At 36.5% G+C, this 21,379-nt stretch overlaps 1 protein-coding gene across 2 annotated transcripts in view; it reads left to right on the forward strand.

Moving 5' to 3' along the window:
• FAAH (fatty acid amide hydrolase) overlaps positions 1-21,379 on the forward strand; it is an 811,281-nt gene that overhangs the window by 440,905 nt on the left and 348,997 nt on the right. For both annotated transcript variants that reach the window (XM_044085911.1, XM_044085912.1), the window contains exon 10: positions 15,174-15,273. In XM_044085911.1, the coding sequence (XP_043941846.1) occupies positions 15,174-15,273 (100 nt within the window). The remainder of the gene's footprint in view (positions 1-15,173; positions 15,274-21,379) is intronic.

Consider the following 21,379-nt stretch of genomic DNA (forward strand, 5'->3'; position numbering starts at 1 on the left):
ATCTTGTGATATAGAGATTCATTCCCAGTTTAGTGAGTTTTTCTATAATTCCAGAGTGGGAGATAGTATCAAAAGCCTTGGCGAGGTCAAGATAGGCTGTGTGCATTACCTTGCCCTCGTCTACGGCTCTAGTGAATGCTTCAAAGAAGTCAATCAGGTTTAGTAGACATGATCTACCTTTTACAAACCCAAACTGAGTAGGGTCCAGGGTTTGGAGGTTACCTATGTCTTTGCTTATAAGCTCCAAGATGATACGTTCCATGGCCTTGAAGACCAGGCTCGTCAGGCTAATGGGGTGGTAGTTTTCAGGGTCTGTGGTGGCACCACCTTTGTGGAGTGGGATAACCATCACTGTGCACCATTCAGTAGGCACATAGCCTGAGGTGAGGCTATGACTGAACTTGGTACTTAGGTGGGGTGCCAGTTCATTCTATAGTTCATGCAGTATGCAGCCTGGGATGTTATCTGGTCCCATGGATGCTGTGTTCTTGGCTTTGGAGAGTGCGGTCTTTACTTGTTCATCCGTGATTACAGGGGCTTTGCATTCTTCCAGTATTAAGATGGGCCCTTTGGAGGGTGAGAGGGGGGTAAAGTTAGCACTGAACCTATCTGCCAGGATGTTGGCAATATCAGTTGGTTCTGTATATTTAGTGCCATTGTGCTGTAGCTCAGAGCAGATCTGAGTGTTGCCATTGAGATTCTTGACATAGCTGTAGAATCCTTTGTGGTTGTCTTTGGAATCAGTGGTGATTTTATTTTCATAATTGGCTTTGGAGGGTTTTATGAGGGATCTCAGCTTCTTGTTGAGGCTGACCAGGGAGTTCCTCCAGTCTTGGGATTTTACTCTTTTTTGCAACAGCTTCTTCCTTTTGTTGTAGAATTTGTTTATGGCAGGGGACCACCAGAATGGCTTCCTTTTTTTGGAGGATAACGTCTTGGTTCTGTTGGGGATGGCATGATACATGCACTTGTGTATGTGCTTATACAGTGCATTTGTGTAAGATTCAGCAGTCTTACCTCTATTTTCTATTGCATGGGTGTCATGAAGTTTGTCACTTCTGTCTTAAGAAGCATGAAGTTGGCTTTGGAATAAGTTTTGACGGTTGTTTCCTTAACTCTTACCCTTTTCCTCTCCCAAATAAATCTCTTCAACTCTTTATGAATTACTGCCAACAACTTCTCCTCTGGTTGATAAAAATAGGCTTGACTTGTATATTAAACAAAAGGGACCAAAAACATTTTCACTTCTTGTGTATTACTATCCATATCCATATACATCAGCTTCCAGTTTTTCAGTTTTTGTATTATTTGTTGTTTAGTATATTCCCACATATCCTTAGCTGCCATAACAGAAGCATTTTTAATCCATACTCCCAAATGCTTTGTTTTCTCTTGCACCCATAAATATGGGTATTGCTGAGCCAATGTTTGTGTGGATACATCATATATGGCTATAGCCTTTACCTCTGAGAAGATGATAATTAATTGGTGATGGATGGATAGTTTGAGTAAGCAGATCTCGACAGAACAGATTTTGTGAAATCATGCTTCTCAGAGATGTACCTTGGTAATCTGTAATGGATGCAGTTAGCCTGCTGCAGGCACATTTGGGTTTGGATCTGCATTTACTGATCAGAAAAGCTGTTACTGCGGTTATGCAGGAAAGAAGGTTATTCAAAGATCTATATACATTATAGAACTCTTTACATTTTCATTGCACAGCATTTATACTTTTCTTCAGAATTTACCCTTTTGGAGATCATGAATTTGTTATGGTGGGGAGGGTTTGCATGCACCTGTGAGACTTAGAACTATATTTGCTGGAGCTTTGTTCTATTATGATGGTCACCTTTGGCAAATAGCCTAAGAGAGGGAAGAACGCATAGATGCAAAATTCTGATTTCCTTAACAGTTCTTTCAAAGAATTAAATAACTTCACCCAAAGTATGGATACTGCAGATACTCCCGGAATTGGGCCTTGGATGGTGGTGGTGGTGGTGGTGTTCATTGTTGAGGCCTTCATAGCTAAGTAGCCAGTGCTGCCCAGTTCACATTTAGCCTGAAAAAGCTGTTTAAAGCATCCATGTGAGTTCATCATCCACAAAGCAAGTGAAGAAAACATTAAGACAATCTAGATCCCACAGGGAAAGCTGACTCTTGGGATATGGAATGTTGCTTCACTGATGCAGAATGCACCAAAGCTTGTGCAGGAGTTTGAAAAGTACCAGCTAGATGTAGCTGGTCTTACCCCAAAACAGATAGCATTGGCTCTGGAAAGTGATCTTGACTGGGATGTAATGTCTACTTCTCAGGAGATGCCTCTCAAAAGAGGTTCCAGGTGGGTGTAAACATATTCACAAGCCCCTTGCTTGGGTGCCATTTAGTTATGATTTGTGGCAGTGGATAATGATGTCACATAAGTGCGACTAATTCTATTAGTTTGCACATGAAGCTGGCAGAGGTCTGCAGTACAGTAGTAAAATGTATTTCTTAGGTTTGTTTATGTGAGCCCTTGTGTTGGAATGCTGCAGTCTTTCTGTTCTGGGTATTTACCCTTCTTTGAGACCACAAGAGTGGTGTTTAATTGAGTACCACTTACTGACTCTGTAGTTCTTCTGAAAGATTTCAGCATTCAGGAGGGAAAAATGAAAATACTAAGAAAAGCATGAATGTTTTAACATGATATATTTAATAAATTGTTGTGTAAACATAGACTTGGGTACATTTTTTTATTTTCTAAGTACTTTTCAATACTTTCTGAGTATGAGGCACTGAAGCTTTGGTTGTTTGTAGATCACTACTTGGTGGTAAATTGGCCTGATGGCTTGGATGCAGCTTGAGAGACCCAGGGAACCAAGATGTGTATGCAGCATCTAGCAGAGGCTTTTGTGCAGGATGTGTTGAACTCACAGCTTTAGAGTAGCTTCTTCTGTATAGCCAGGAAAAGGGGGGCATGAAGTCCAAATGGACCATGTTCAAGACTAGCAAAGAAATGTGATTAAAAGTGGTTGGTGCTTGTCATGGTGGCAACTGTAGGACCTGCTGCTAGATGCCAATGATGAGAGAAGCGATACAGATAAAGAAGCATTCCCTGTAGTGCTAGAAGTGAATATCTAGAACTGCCTGATAAACACTTATATGCCTGGAAGGCAGCAGTTGGTGGCTGTCACCAGCGAATATCTGCACATGGGTGGAGTTAGGTGATGCTATAGAGAAAGACTTTTTTGATGACATCAAATAGGTTTTAGCAAACCATGGGGTAAAGTGATGGTGTGATGAAGTGAGACACTGTCCATGTTGTTATCAGCAAATGTAAAGAAATACTGACCTTGACTGGGAACATTGTTGAGAGGTGGAAGAAATTATTTGAGGAACTCTTGAACCTAGTTGACACATCCTACTTTGAGGAAACACTAAAAGTAACTTAACCATGTAAATGAATTAATTGAAGCATTTGTACAGTTCCACAATGACAAGTTGGTAGGAATGAATGGAATCCATTTGAAATTATTGAAGGTGCTGATTATTGCTGGGGTGTCATGGTTAATGTGTTTTTAGTGTTGTGTGGATGACACACAACTATCACCTGGACTGATAAATTGTGTTAGTGATCCACATTTTCAAAAGGGGGGCAGGAGGATGTGGTCCAGTTGTAAGATAACTCTTCTTACGGTCACTGTAAAAAACTAAGTCAGCATGTTAGAAAAAACTCTTTTGTCCAGTAATTGGAGAAGCAGAGCAAATATTGTCCTGGCTATGTAGACCACTGTATTATCTCTTTAACCCTGAAGAGATATTGGAGGCCTGATATGAATTTGCTAGAATGGTGTACATGTGTGTTGTGGGTATGTATGAAGCATACAAATGAGTACCCCAGAATATCTTATGCAAATTGTGAGAATAATATGGGGTCCCAGTGTCACTGCTACATACCATCTGATCTACATATTTGCAAAGCAAGAGATGTGTCTGCATTCATCTTGTTACATCAGATGCAGTCATGGTGCACATAAGATTTCACCAAGTGTGTGCTGTGTCTCCAATCTCATTTATGACAATTTCGCAACATTATTTAAAAGTATACCAGAGGTTATAGAGGAAGATGATATTCTCTTGGCTTCAAGTGATCGTGACAGGTTTCCATATGTTCAGTTGGGTTACAGAATAATGAGTTATGCTTCTCTGAATGTTAAATATCAAAAGTATAATTTGAATACCATAGAAAAACACAAAAAAAATTCTTACAGGGAGAGAATCCCACTTGTACCCACAGGCAAGGAATTTGGGCCCTACACTCCACTAAATTATATATACCAATTCTGCATTCAGTGGTGAGAAGTGGAAATCTCACTGAAAGCAAACCGCTAACTTACACAGTCCAAATAATTGTAATTAAACTCTAATTTAAACTCCAAGACAAAAAGTCACATGTCAGAATAGATAGCAACAAAGTGTAGAAATACAAACTGTGCTTATGTGCTGTACACTAGACTAGTTAACTTATTGAGTGTGAAGAAGCTTGAATGAATATCAATAACTCCAAACTGGAGGGGTCTGAATGGAGACATGATAAAATCAAAAAAAAGAGAGTAGTTGTGCTGGAACTGAATTCATGGTCAGGTCTTGGTGAGTACCTTCAAATGATGGAACCTGTTTTTACAAAATCTCACCAAGGTGACACTGATATATAGAATGTATTTTATATAGCATATATCATGCACAGATGTATATTAAAAAAATAAAAAAAGATAGCTAGGTGCAAAAAGTCCGAGGATATAAAAAGTGCCCAATCCTTATATTTGGATTGGTGCCAGAACAGGAAAAAAATGACAGCGTTGAATCCTACAGTGGGTTTAGGCCAGACTCAGGGGAGGATGCTTCCCCCATTGTAGAAGGAAGTAGTATTCCACAAAAAACACAAAAACAGACAGCGCAAAAACGAGCCATAAAGATGATAGAGTGAATTGTCGAGGATAAGGAAGAAACAATGTATTGTTACTGTTATGCAAGAAGCCTAGAATTTTCAGGTAGAAGAAATTCAAAAAAGATTAAGAGAGAAATTAGAGGAAAGAAAAATATTTGTACAAGAACACCTGTCAGAAGCTTCAAATGCAAATGTGTGTTCAGTAATATAACAGATCCATGAAAAACATTACATTCACAAGGAAACTTGGGCCACTTGGAAAAAAGTGACCGAGGAAGGGTGAAAATATAAAGAACAAAGCCTAGAGAATTTTGAATGGTATAAAAAAGAAACATGGACCTTGGAAAGAAAAAGAGATCTGATTGTTTGTGTCTTTTGGCTTTTCCCGGTTAGGGGTTGCCACAGCAGAACTCCGGTCCGCAGAGATCTGATAATTTACAATATTTATGCAAAGGAGAAAGCCAAACTGAACAATACAAAAAGCAATTCCAAAGATATTTTAAGAGAAATACAGACAAAGGCACCCAGATATGAAAAAGTTCACAATACAAAAAATAAAATCACAAAGGGGAATGTAGAACAGAACATTAGTTTAGTAGAAGCTAAACAAATAGAAGCTGAAGTAATGGAATACCTGCAAAGTGAGGGATTTAGTGTAGAAAGTCTAAACAAAGGTTATGTCACAGCATGATGGAACAATGAACTTCAAAATTTAGGATTAACAGTTGGAGCAGGAGACAGAAGAATTATGGAAAAGAAAAAGAGATTTAATATGGTGCAAAGCAATTAAGACAAGAAGTGTCAATGTTTTAAGAGCATAGAAGAGGGAACAGATCAACAAAAATTGTTAGAAAGACAGACGTGATAGTGCAGTATCAGAACAGACCAGGATCTATCATATTCTATTGCAAATAATAATCTAAAGATATCAGCACATGCAGAAAAAACTTAGAAGATATGCAGATAAATATAAAGGAAAAGTACAAAATAAGCAATTCATTGATGACACAAAAAAGTTTTATAGTGAATTGGGAAACGAGGCAAAAGGAATAGAAACACCACCAGAACATGAAGAAATGGACTCATTTTGGAGAAATATTTATGAAGACCTTGATGGACATAACAAAGATACTGACTGCATAAAAGAAGTAAAAGAAAGAGTAAGAAGATCAGATGTACAGGATATGAAATGGATGGCCAGAGAAACGGAAACAAAAATAAGAAAAGCTTCTAATTGGAAAACCCGAGGCCCAGATGCAGCACCTAACATCTGGTTAATAGTATTAACATCTTTACATGACCGTATAGCCTTGAGTAAGAACTACTTATATGTGCATCCCCAGCAGACACTAACCTGGTTAACAATGATACTCCTCCTTAAGAGTTGACTTACAAGCCTGTCCTTCTGACAATGTACTAACCATATACCAGAACTGATGCCAACAGAGTTTATAGTCATTTAGAAAAAACACTCTAATCATGGCAGTAGAACAAAAGGTTAACAAAAGAAAGTCATATGGAAGAAAGGATTATTTGTTGCTAAATAAGATCATAATGGGGAATTGTAAAAAGAGGAAGAATCTAAGTATGGCATGGATAGATTATCAAAAAAGCATGGGACAGGAATGTGATATAAAGGAGCAAGAAGGAATGTATAAATATTTGTGAATTGATGAAGGATCAAAACATGAACAACTGCAACTAAAACTCAGTAAGAAATACTTCAAAAGACTAAAATTAATAATGAAAACAGCCCTAAAATCTAGGACAAAAGTGTAAGCTATAAACCAATTTGCTCTTCCCAGTTTAACTTACAGTTTTGGTGTGACTGACTGACCCCAAATGATATTGGGTCCGCTGGACAGAAAAAACAAGAAAAATGCTTCATGCTTATCAAATAATATATAAAAATCAGTGTATATACCAATATTATACATCCCTCATTCTGAAGGAGGTATAGGCCTCCTTAAAATTGGTTACATGTATAGATCTGCAATTTTGGGTTTGCATACATATCTGCTGACCTTACCAGATCCAAACATAGTGAAAGTTTTAACACATGAGGAGAAGTCCAAGATGACTTCCCTGCTTAGTTTAGCAGAAGCATATCAGTGTCAAGCAGGAATGGAAATCCAACCAGAAGTAAACAAAAATTAAGCAGCAATTGAATGTGTCAAAAAAAGTAAGAATATAAGGAGAAGGATCAGATGAGAAAATAAGAAATGTGGAAAAGGCATAAATATTATAGTAAGTACAGAAAACTCCTGGAACAACTTCATGTTGATCAGGATTTCACGCAGGAATGGTTAAGGAGTGGTGAATTTAAGCCATAAGATGAAAAGTTGATACTGGCAGCCAAGGATAGTATAGTACGTACACATTGGTTTACAAAGGCCATTTAACATGTGGGAGAAACAGACAAATGTAGGTTCTGTAAAACAGAACTTGAAATAATTGTACAGCTTGTTGTTGGGCATGACATACTAATGGCAGAATGGCTATATACTGAAAGGCATAATTATGTGGCAAGACTGTTGCACTGGGAATTGTAGAAACATTATGGTACTGAAGTGGCTGAAAAACACTGGAAACTTGAGCCACAAAGCATTATAGAAAATGATGGTCTACATTACATGGGATCACCACTACCAACAGTTCAAAAGACAGATGCTAGTGGTCCATGAAAAGAAGACAAAAGTAGCATTGATCATTTAAATTGTCACTCCCAGTGACTACAGTGTCTTATGTACAGAGAGACACAAAGTCATAAAATATCAGGATCTGCAGGCAGAAACAAGAGCAATGCGAAAGAAAGATACCCAGACAGTTTCAATAGTAGTAGGAGCAACGGGTCTTATAAAAAAGAATCTACAATCATATTTAGATATGTTACCAATATATGCAACTCCGAGTGAATGGCAGAAGGAGTCATTACTGGGCACATTGTGGGTACTGTAAAGAGCACTTCTGGCTGACATCAAAGACTGAAACAATACTCATTTCATGAACTTTAATCGTACTTTGACTTAGGAATGGAGTTCATTCCCATCATGGAATGAGAAACCCAAAAGATTTGGAGAAAGTAAAAGAGAGAAGCCACCTGTTACAAGCACATTCTGTTTTACTGTTCTTTGTACTTCAAAGAACCTCCTACACTTATTGTCAACCTCACAATTTACAAAATATTTCTGACATAAAGCTGTGTAACAAATTGCATTAAATACAATCACAAATAAATTTTTATTTTCTTGACCTCAGATGAAACAATGTATGACATTTTTATTCCACTGTGTATTAGTTCCGTATCAGGTGTAAACATTCTTTATCAAATTGTGACTAACTTATATTGACCTAAATGTATTTATGCTTATTGTCTACAATGTGTTAACCACTGTTGTATTGTTTACTCATTTTATTGTGGAGATTTTCTCCACAGGCCTCCACTGAAAAAGGGCTACTTGTCTACCCAATCAGACCACCCCAGTGAACAAATGTAATAAATAAATAAGTGTGGCCCAACACAGCTTTCTCAGTCTGAGGCCAACCAGACTGCCTGGGGCAACTAGCAACCAGGTGTTCAGTGGTCACACCACCGTTAGGTTTGGCTCCTAGGGGAGAGTCCTTGTATCTTTTTTCTGAGAGAAGTTTGTTCTTACATTCTTTGAAAGAACCATCACCAGAGAATAGTTATATTGTCTTTGCAAAGTCCCTCATCTTAAACTATTTGCTTGCTATGGCCCTATTTCTAAGGACTACAGGGGTACAACAACTCCCTTCCTCCACTATAAGATCACAATTCCAGCAAACACCAATTAATTATAATGTAACAAATAATAATGCTGCCCTTTTGTATATACTTTCCCTTACTCTTTTTGATAGGTACTGTGGCATCTTTTACATCCACTCGAGCCATCACCAACTCAGGTACATGGGGTCTTGGTTTAATGTCTCATCTGAAGGATGACATACTCAAGTGCACTGCAGCAGCCCTTTATGCTGTGCTGCAGTAACAGCATTCCAGTGTTAAAGACCTGTCTGACTACTCTTCCCTTCAGGCACAACTTAAAGAACATCTCGCACCAAAAGCTGCTTGTAAATGCTCTGCTTAAGGACACATACTGCCTATCATTTTCACTGTAATAACTCTTCTCTAACTCCTAAAATATCACTGCTCTAACTGATGTAAATATGGTACATAGTGTTTTCTGCTGACTACCTTATTAAATCATTCTTTCTATTGTATATTAACTATTCCCTTGTTTTAGTCTACTCTTATAGTATAAATTATTTTTATTTTTCCACTTTATGTGTGTTCACATTCTGGGCTGAGACTGAAATTAGTCCACTGTGATCAGTGCTCTACCCCAGTTAGCAAATTGAATAAATACATAAATAATCACATCTACCTCAAACATTCTTCTGCTCTTTGCTTATACAGAAGCTTCAAGCTAGTAAGGAAATATAGCTAGTTATGTTGATTGTGTATTGATGATTTTACAGAGACTTCAAACTAATAAGGAAATAGTTTTCATTTCTTTGTTTATTTATCCTTTTCTTGACAGGGTTAATCCCACTAGGGTGGCATCCTCTTTTCAAGGGAGACCCAAGATAGTATTTATACAACTAGGGAAAATTTGGAGAGAGCATCAGGGACATTTTCTTAACTCTTTTCAATAGGTGCTGTGGAATCTTTTACAGCCACCTGATCTGCCACCAACTCAGGAAGATGAGGCTTTGGTTTAACAACTTGTCTAAAGGATGGCACACTCAAGAGTGCACTAACCCTCCTAATGCTGCACTATAGTGTCAGCAATCCATCTACCTGGTGGAGGAACTGAACGCACAGCCTTTTCAAAAAGTCAAGTGTGTTACCTGCAGTGCTACTAACATAGTTAGCTATTGTTGTCAGTTACATTAATTAGCTATTGCCTTGTTTGCACCTATTTTAATAAAAAAATACTTCCATGGGTTATTGTCATGACATCTCTTTAGTATGTTGTACTTTGTGTCAAATCAAAACTCTGTTACGCCCTAAGATGTATATATTTGATTGTTTTTAAACATGATTAGCATGGGTATTTTGAATATATAGTTTACAGAAATCTGACTTTGGAAGCCTTCTGCATTAGCTAACAAAGGATTTTCTCTTGGGAGCACTGTCTGGTTAAGTGCTGAACTGCACCCTAGTACTGCATGCTAACCCTAAGCGGGCATCTTACATTAAGAAAAACTTTCCATAGTAATATCTCTGCACAAGACAGTTCATACACTCACCTTGGACACATGTACCACATGTTACACACACGCGCGCACACACACACACACACACACACACACACACACACACACACACACACACACACACACACACACAAACTCCCAGTTCAAAACAAACCTACATACTTTTGTTGACCATGCTGGCAGACATTCACACAGATACAGGCAAAAATTGTCGAACAAGAGTACTAGACCAAGTGAAATGTATATATAGCTGTAGATATAGACATATATCTATACATATCTAGTTGCAGTCTATAAGAAAATATGCTTTTACAGACTTGTTTTTCAGCCTGCTGTCTACTTTGCTTGCAAGATTGTATTACAGAAGGGTATTGGAATTTGTCCTTTCCATACTGTTGTGCAATCTTTGATGGTTTAGATAATTAGCAGGGAGTGTGAGAGGCACATGGGAGATTTTTTTTTTTGTTTGTTTTTGCTTTTTCATCTTTTTAGGTTTGATGTAAAAAGATCATTCTTTCTGAATTTGCTGTTCTGAGTTTTCAGTATATCATGGGACAATTTTATACACACACACACACACACACACACACACACACATATATATATATATATATATATATATATATATATATATATATATATATATATATGGGTCTACTTCACATTGTATATATATATATATATATGTATATATATATATATATATGGTTCCCATTCAGAAGCCTGAAACATCATAAGCCTGATTATCAAAATCCTGAAACCAAAAGCCTGAAAATTTAGAATCCTGAAAACTCAAAATCCTGAAAGCCCAAAATCCTGTTTCTATCTCAGACATTGACATTCTGTCCATGAAACAATCTATATATATATATATATATATATATATATATATATATATATATATATATATATATATATATATATACATATACACACACACACACACACACACACACACACACACACACACACACACACACGCACACACACAAAATCCTGAAACTCTAAATCCTGAAAACACAAAATAGACATACTGATGTCATTGTGGCTTTGCTATTGTTAGCCCTGTGGTCTTAGGTCATGCGTTGGGGTCATTTACAAGGGAATAAGTTTGTGTGTTATTGAATATGTGATACATTATGGAATGTTGTTTCAGGAAATGAATAAACACATAATGGCAGATTAGCAAGGTTAGGCATGTCATGCAATAGTGACAGAACCTTTGTAAACAGGCGGTTTAAGTGAGTTATATACAAATGGATTCCAGTATTGTAAAATCAGTGATGGACCTTAGGGTTAGGGTTAGGGTTAGGGTCAGAGCTTGGTAGATATTAGTGTCTTTGTATTGGAATATTAGCATTATTTGCACAGTTCATAAGTCAGAGTTCCACTAAAACATGGGATGTCTCCTTCAGCTGAAAACATTAATAGTGGGCTTTCAGGATTTTGAGTTTTCAGGATTCTGAATTTTCAGGCTTTTGGTTTCAGGATTTTGATTTTTCTCGGCTGGATATTCTCGGCTGGAGTGCCTTCTGTGTGAGCCCCCCCCCCAGTCGAGTGGCCTCCAAAAGACATGCATGAATGGGCGTGCCTTCGCTGAAGGTTGGGCGTCGGGCTGGCAACTCGGCACCATAAAAATCTACTGCCAATCATTAGCGGACCGAAGTTCCACTGTGGCGACCCCTAACCAGGAAAACCCAAAAAGACAAACATTCTAAGTACAACAAGGTACTCTGTTATACAGCTATTTTGAATATAGAAAGTGCAGTGAAGTGGCTTGCAGCAGTTTAGTCAAAGATTTTGAAATCCCATCCTAAATATTTTTGTATGATGGAGGTGCTTCCACATTTGAAAGCTTTTCTTTTTCATTCCTATTTCTTATTTCTTACTGATTACTGCAACCAGCTGGAAAATCATCATAATAAGGAAAATAATTAAAAATGTGATAATTGTCTGACAGTAATTTAAATGAAACAGTGTAAGAAACTTCTCTGTGTGGAAGATTTTCAGTCCGTCTATCTCTAGTTAATCACTGTATATTAATCAGATCAGACAATAGTAGAAGTGGTGAACTTAAATTCGTCTTAAGAAAAAAAAAAAAAAAATATATATATATATATATATATATATATATATATATATATATATATATATATAAAATATGAAATATTGTACAGAATTAGTAAGTATTCGATAGTAATCCAAGCAAGGCAGGCAGCCTGTTTCCAGTCGACAATAATTTAAATGCTGATAGTGTACCTTCAAAGAACCATGAATTTGTCCTTTACTCCCTGTTGTGTGGCCATGGAGTTAGTACATATTAATTAAGGTATGAGGAGTTTTCCCACAGGGAAGTGCATGGGGTCTTGCTCAAAGAAAAAACACTTCCAGATCAGTGAAAGTGTTTTTCAGTATAACAGCTGCATACTACCAGTACTCAGACCAATGGAATTTGTATAATTATTATGAATCCAAATAACTGAGGTCTTGGCAAAGTACTTTCTATTCCTTAAGATGTTGCAGGTCTGACAGAGTGGGCTATGTGTTTGAATTTTCTTTGCTGAGGCACAAGCCCATGATCTGTGCATCAGTAAGATGCCCTTCATGCAATATACTCATGGACCGTCTTTGCTGCATTGTATTGCAGGGCAGGAACTTCATCCCTTCTTTGAAGTATCCATTCAGCAAAAGATTGATTCTATAAACACATAAAGGTATTATTAATTTTTTTAAGACAAATATACATACATATATATATATATATATATATATATAAATACATAAATAACTTTTTATGTTATATAATTGCTAAAGTTTCACATTTCTAGTCTCGCATCTAATGCAGAGGATTAATACTCTGAACTTGCTAATTGCTTCCTATAACCAAAGTATAAAAGGTTTGATTCCTGCCTTCTCCATTTGCCTTCTGTGTGACTGAGTAAGTCTTTTAATCATAAAGTGTTCATGGGTAGTCATTGAAAAGAAAAGAGACACTACGTTATTCTGTAATAGAAAATAACAGAATGATAATGCCCAGATAAACAAGTTGCATTAGTATTTTCTTCAAAAAACCTGATAAAGCATCTATTTTTAATAATAGCTTCCAGTGCTAAAATGTATATTTTAATTTGCAGCTATTTTGTGTTGTGGATTGACAAAAATAAAAGTGGTTGAAACTAAAGATGTTATTGTTCAAGATATCAGAAATGACCACTCTATTCTCAGAAACCACTTTCTTTGACAATACTTTGGTCAAAGTACTGAAATCAATGGTATTCATTTTTGGCAGTTTCACAATAACATAACCCCAGGCATTTTCCTTATATTTTTTGCAGGAAGATGAGCTCCATTGGATCTCCACACCCCCTAAAGTTTAATATCCTCCTCTAAATGTTGTACAGCCTCATAGTAAACAGAAAATATTTGGTTTGACAAATAAATTGAATCACCTTTTTTCAGGTGATGTGCCGCCTGGATGACCAATTTACATTCACTTTGCATTCACCATTCATAATCTGAATGTAAACTAAATGGTATTTGCCAAATGCACACAACCTCCAAAATGTAACAAATCAAATGCATATACAAAATGTGTGTGGATTACACTGAAAAAGAACAAAGGACAGCAAACCAGGAATTGGAGCATATGAACACCAGATAGATAGCTGTAGCAAAGGAAATTGGTATCCTGGGCAGTACACCTATTTGGCATCTTTCAGCTGAACCTTCATAAAAAGTTTGACAGCATATAGGCTGTCATTAACCAAGCAGGATCACAGCCACTTATTATTAGATAGCTTTTAAACTGTCTTCTTCTGTTGGTTTTTGGGTAGCTGTCAAGTTTGACAGTTTTACAAGCTCTCATAGCTATTCAAATTTAATAAAGATGTTTACTGAAAAGTTGACTTATTTGATGGTTTGTAAACTGTGAGTCTTTTTTAAGTAAAACATACGTTTGATAGTTAATTTACTGGCTGTCTATTCAGCAAACTTGATCATAATCATTTAGGATGATTCATATGCTGTCAAACTTTTTTTTAATATTCAGCTTCCCTACAAGATGGCATCTTGGACAGGTGCACCATTTGCCCCACCCTACCTCCAGCACTGGTATCAGATAAAACAAGCTCAGTTTAATCTTAGTATATGAAAGTGTTTTTTTAAATACAAAAGAAAGAGAATCAGCTACTTGAATGGGTGACAGAAATTAAGACACTTGTAGACTTTAAGACTGTTTCTAGAGAGATAGGATGGAATGTGTGAGGCTAGTTGTAGCAATCAAGTAGACCAGATAAATACTTGTTGGTTATTAGTTTGGGCAATAAAACTTGCAGTATATAGTCTGTACTATCAAGTCAAGAATGGTGTGATTCACATCTTTGTCACACATTTGTAATAAGTAGAAGGAATACAGTGCTTGGGGACTTCTACTTGGAAATGCCTCCAGAATGATGTATATTACACTAGAATTTAGTTGATATTTACATTTGGAAGCTTTAATTCCTGGTGATATGCAAACAGATTTATAAAAGTAATGCCACCTATTGCATGTGTTGTACAAAAACAAAATGCTCACTTCAGAATCCCCAGTGAATATTCCAAATATTTCAAGACATGAGACTTGGATGCAGGTTTTGCTATTGTCCTTTGAAAGTGTCTCACATTGCTTTTAGATTCTTGTATGTTGCTCACTAATGTTGTGATCAACCGATGCTTATAGATACACTGCAGCTGTTGGACTAGCCATGTGGATAGCGATGCATGTGGATAGCAATGCAGAAGTTGCTATAACACAAGTACTGTAAATAAGCAAACAAAGCTACCATCAGCTGTAGCACTTCAGAAGGCATACGAAGAAGTAAGATTAAATATGTTTTAGTACTGTTATTTGCATGTGCTCTCTTGGTTTCTTTACTGTTGCTCAGTATTATTATTCCATGATATGCTTTTCAGAGCTGTTTATATTTTCCCTTGTGATATTAATAGATAACATTTGTTATTTCCACAGCAAAGGTGACATCATTGATCCACACTTAAGTCTAATGGTTTCTGTCATCAGATTACCCACTTTTGTGAAGAAGATGTTGGCCTTCATTTGTAGTTTCTTGGTAAGTTATATCAAGATGCTAAAATGATCATATGGATCATAAATTAAAAAAAAAATCTATTAAGCTTTTGTGGGTAATATTAGTGTTAATAGTTGTTCATTGACATCGTCTCACATATTTGCATAACATTAAATTTGTCTTTCAGTGTACTTTGCAGCTACATTATCTGTGAAACTGACATGTGATATAAAAGGACCACAAGGTCAAAAAAGGTCAAGGAACAATTTTTATAAAAAGAATTCTGAAATTCATCCACAGTGTGAAAAACAGAAACTTTAGAAAATCAGATGTCACCATACAAAACCTCCATTTACTAAAGACATAAGTTTGAATGTTTACTGGCTGTCTGGTAAGCAAACATGATCGTAATAATTTAATGATGATTCATATGTTGTCAAACGTTTTTAATGTTCCCCTCTCCATCCAAGATGGCACCTTGGGCAGGTGCTTCATTTGCCCCACCCTATCTCCAGCAATAGTGTCAGTTAAAACAAGCTCAGTTTAATCTTAATATATAAAGCAGCTTTCATAAGACAGAGTGTTTCTGACACAAGCCAGAATTTTATGATATTGCCTGAGGTGATGGTAGTGTTGCTGTCAGTCTGATAATTGAGTCAAAACAGGCTACCTAATGTAGCAAAGAATATCACTGATCAGAACACCAAAAATTTGAATCCAAAAGAGTGAATTTTCAAAACAGTTCTGAATTGTTAACAGTGGCAACAAATTAATGTGCTAAAAGCAATAAAAATGTAACACTTCAGCAAATAAAATGTTTAATACAGGGGATGTTTACCATTGTACCCCTACACACACTGTTTATGCTACATATACTAACTTCATGGCTATATTACATTTTATAGTACAATGTAACCTTTTTAAATTGTGCATGTAGAGACTAGGATGTAGATGCATGGACCACAACCCTAGAAATCCAGCTGGGTACAGCCACATGCATTCGCATTTTATATGTAATGCTTTTATATCATAATAATTATACACTGCAATATGTCATCACACCTTTATTAGAGAAGAGAATTATACCTTGTAGTACTGCGGTGGTGGTGCTGGGGTAGCGTTGTCGCCTCACAGACGTTGCCCATTCGATTCTCAGTTAGAGCGTCTTCTGTGTGGTGACATGCGTGAATGGGCGTTCCTTCGTTGAAGGTTGTGCATTAGGCCCGGTAAGCAAGCACGTAAAAATTTGCTGCCAATCATTAGCGGACCGGAGTTCCGCTGTGGCAACCCCTAACCAGGAAAAGCCGAAAGACACAACAACAACAACAACAACCTAACCATTAGGAGCTGCAAGTGCTCAAACTACTGCTGTTATATGGCCGTATTGGATTTTTTTTTTCATTTAAGCTTTGCATACTTGTATTGATTGTTGATTTTTGCTCTTATTTTAGTACAATTTGTTTTATTTTAAGTGTTTATTTTTCTTTAACATTGTTTTTTCTTGAGTGTTGAAATTTCTTGGCTATGGTCATTTTGAAAACATTTGTTTTTTTCATTCACTGATTGCAAAGAAATTAAATCTAGCTAATTTGTGGGAGGAGTTGTGAAGCAGAATGTATTAGTTAGGGTAAACAGAACAGGAAGGGGTTTAATCAGTGGGATCTACAAGTGCTCTAAGACTTCTGCTGTTGTGCAGCTGTATTGTATTTTTCCAGTACAGTCCCTGTTGTGCTTTTCAACACAGTGGGTCCTGAGATACCTACTATTACTGTAAATCTGACATTGGAAGGTCAGCCCCAAATCATCTCATGTTATCACACTACTAGGCACTTAAAGCTCAAACTAAGACAGCTCTTCCCTTGGTTTGTTAAAGCTTGAGTTACCCTCTCTTTCATGTCTTCCCACTCGCTTAGTGCATGCTACAGTACATGTGTATTAAATTTTTTTTCTGTTTTACTTTTAAAATCTATAACGTATTCATTTTATTTTTTGTTGCTAATTTTATTTTGCCTTTGATTACTTGGTTTGTCCGACTGGGTTTAGTCAAAAAAACCTTTTCAGTGTAAGCCTGGGGAGAAAAGCTCATCTTAAAAGGGCATTCAGTAATATACAGAAACAGACATTAAGTAATATACATTAACAGTTATACATACATTTTCTAATTAGATTATGGTATGAAAGATAATTACACATTTGTACATATGGAACACTGAACATTTGAAGAGATGTATTAGTGAGTTTCTCAAACAGATAATAGATCATGTGATTATGCTTAGAAATTAAAAGAAACAGAGGGCAGAAAAGGTTATTGTAGCTAAGAGGTGGGGTATAAAGCAAGTTCATAGATAATTAAATATATAGCTAACACAAAGTTAATATTAAGAGTACTGAGGTAGGGGTGAGCAGTGTCACAAATCTATGTAAATGACCTGGAGATGTTAAAAAAACTATTTGGGTACTGGTGAATACAGGTTGTTGGGTATAGGGTTCTGAATAAAGAGAAATGTTTTAATGATATGGCAAGCTGAAGACAACAGTGGTATTTATCCTGAAGATGTACAGGAGCAGATACTTTGATTTGATATGTAAAGTTTTAGTTGTGTTTTAAATGAGTTTGCATTCTGAATTAACTTTAGTGGTAGTGGGATGTGGTTTCATAGTATGGCTACACTATTTGAATATAGGTAGTCACCTACAATAGTAGATTATTTGGTTATAGTAATTAGTGATTTTTTCACTAGAGTGTAACCTCTGGAGCAAAACTACCAATCACTGGAGAGCCTATGAATCTGCTTCTCAGAAATTAGCTCCTGGTGACAGAAAGAGCAGAGGGGGGCATTATTTCCTAGCCATCCAAGTGATTACCAGCCAGTAAAAAGCCTGAGAAATGCTTCTTGGGAGCCATCCTCAGGTAGTGCTTCTTCTTAGTTCCTGGTGGGAGAAGGAGCAGACGGACATTGATTCCTGATTGTCTGTAGGCGGTGCGTTTAGGAGTTCCTTGATTAGTCTAGTTACTGTTTTGATGAGAATGTCTTCAGTTTTAATTTTGGACCTTTCTGTAGTTTACCTTTCTGTTGTGCAAGTTGCTGTATATGCAGTCCTGGCAATGTACCAAGAGAATTCTGTAACAAGTGTGCTGACCTTAGCAATACTGGGACAATACTACTTCTCAGGAGCCATCTTGGGATACGTGTTACTATTTTGCTTCTGGTAAAAGAAGGAACAAAGGTACTGAATCACAACTATATGCAGCTGTCGTGAGACCGGCACCAGTAATCAGGTACTAGCCAAAAGGCAAATCACCATTATTCATCATATTTGGCAAACCCAAGTGTGCCTTTTCACTAAGTACCGTTAGATTATCTAGCATCTAATCTAACTTCAGAGTATCCACTTAAATAGTTCATCCATAAATCTTTAGGGACTACTATTCTCCCTCCAACATTTGAGTAGTGTGACAAGCCGTAATCCTCCATCCTCTGGCTACATGGCTCAACAGTCTGCTCTCACTCCATATGTGACCAGCCAGATCCTTTGAGGTGTTCTGAGCAGTGTCACATTTGCTTTATGTTCACCGACTCTTCACTGCTTCTAGCAGTTGTTAGTAGAATCTGTGTGTGATAACAATATTTAAGAAAGATGTGGAGGCAAACCTCTCTCACCAATCCTCTTTTGGTAAACATATCTCTCCACAATGCCTCATCAATCACAGCATACCAGTAGGCCCATAACATATGTTGAGGTTATGAAGAAAAAAATGCCAAAGCCTCCTAGAACATACACTAAAAATCTAACCCTCCAATACACAAGGCATTGCCTAGTCATCTGCTCACTCATACTGCAAATCCACATACCTGGACCTCTGAACTGCCCTATTTTGGAGGAATGGTCCTATTTTCAGGTCTGATTTACAACTGCACATAAGGTCCCTATTTTCCAACTTGATTTACCTCTTCACACAGTTTTCTGAATCCCCCATCACATGTGATTTTTGAAGCTGTCTAGTACACAGAAACAACACACTACATGACTAATATATTAGTTGCAGCAGTAATTTAAAGAAAGAAAACACATATTCTATAGTTCCCTTTTTTAAAGTAGAAAAAAGTACCTTATAGAATTTTGGAGAACAGTTTATAAAAATCTGCAGATTTTGCACTGTCTCTTTGATAATGCATTGGTAATTTTACTTCATTTTTGTAATTCTATGTTTTTAAAATGTGCTTCTGAAAATTCTCCCACATTCCTACTGAAAGTGGAAAGAGTTCTGTGCTATTTGTTATTCAAACGTTATTCTAATTAGGTTCAAGATTTTTGATTGGATGTTCCTACTTTTCAAAGGAGTGTGTTGATATGTTCGGTGTCTGCAGGTTGAGAGGTATGATGGCAGCTGACCCAATGGTCCCAGGAAAGCAGGCCTAACCCCATAAGATCCTGTAAGTCTGCTTCTGCACAAGCAAATATTTTTGTCGTTGGTGACTCTGTAAGCGTACAGATTCCACACTCATTAGCTTGGACAAGAACATGGAGACTGTAAACTGTGTGTCTGGTGCCAGGATATGCTACGTCACATGGGCCCTTAAACAAAACAGCTGTGATTACACCCTTCTGGTTGCCAAAGTGGGACTAAATTTGGAACATGCAAAGAGAAATTATGAAATTTACAATGCATGTGACAGAAGGAGGAAAGACACTGGTCTTGAGTATTATCTTGCCTTTACCAAGAATAATGGCTAGATACCAAGGCAAATTAATTAGCCTTTAATCAGCCAATTGGCTAAGTAGTTGTAGTCATTCTAAGGAGATCCATTATATACCAGGGACACTGGGGGAAAAATGTAGAGGAGTTAAAGCTAACACTAAAGTTGTCTGCTAACATATTGACTATATCTGTAGGACTGGAATATGTGCTATCTTTATAGATGAGCTCAGTTCATTGTTGGACATTATTCCTTAATGGAATGAGTAGGTAGATAAGTCTTCTTGTTTACCAAGGGATGGCTTATACCCCTCATACCAGGGCTTCTACACAATGTGAAAACAAAACAAAGCAACAGAAGCAATAAATAATCCTTTAATTCTCCAACGGTAAGCGCTTTCGTCTCAACACCTTTACAACAAGACTTCTTCAGACAATACTTTTTTATAAAAAACAATCTTATATACTATCTACAGCTACATCACATTATGCATTAATTAATTACTAACCAATGCTAATTAAAACATTTAAAAACTAACATATTCTATAAATAAAGCCTTGCAGTTTAAATACAATATATACTAATGTTTGAAACCTCTTCTTTTTAAATACGTTACAAATTCTTCCCTATTATTAAGACCAGGGGCAAAACAGGCATTTAGCCTAACTTGCCAAGAATATTCCAATCAGCCTAACTCTTCCTCTATGTTCATACAGAACACTGTGTCATTTAATTTTTCTAATGCTAAAAATTTTAAAATTAACCTTACAATTTTTGGTTTTGTAATGCTTACTCATAGCATTTTTATCATCCTCAACTTGAATAGCATATTTGTGTTCATATATGCGACAGTATAATTCTCTTGTAGTTCTACCTACATAGAATGCATCACATTCCAAACATATAGTTAAATAAACTACATTCTTAACTTTGTAGTTGAATAAACCAGGAATGTTAACAATATTCCTTCCCACTACATACTGATTACTATCAACATACAAATAGTTACACATATTGCAATTCAAACACTTGACCATCCCACATTTGGAATTAGTCTTTTAGTAAAATTGAGTTTAGACTAGAAATAAATTTTAAAACTCTTGCCCCTTATCTGAATGAATCTTGGACCATTTCCAATTTTACCCACCAACTCTTCATTTGTTCTAAAAATGCTCCAATTACGAATAATAACACTCTTAATAGCTTTTGAATCTACACTATTATGCATAGCCATAGAAATATTGCCATCATATTTACTATTTATACCTTTCCTTTTGCTTTGACTTATTGTAGCTCTCTTCTCATCCTCACATAATTTATCCATATGAGACTTCGGATAGCCTCTTTTAGCATCTTGTTACACAACTGACTTGCTTCTTCTTCAAAATCTGTTTCTTTCACAGTTAAATCACTTATTCTCTTTAACTGACTTTTAACTATATTCAATT

The sequence above is a fragment of the Protopterus annectens genome, chromosome 10.part0 (genome assembly GCF_019279795.1).
Source record: "Protopterus annectens isolate FY-2018-M chromosome 10.part0, PAN1.0, whole genome shotgun sequence".
NCBI lineage: Eukaryota > Metazoa > Chordata > Ceratodontiformes > Protopteridae > Protopterus > Protopterus annectens.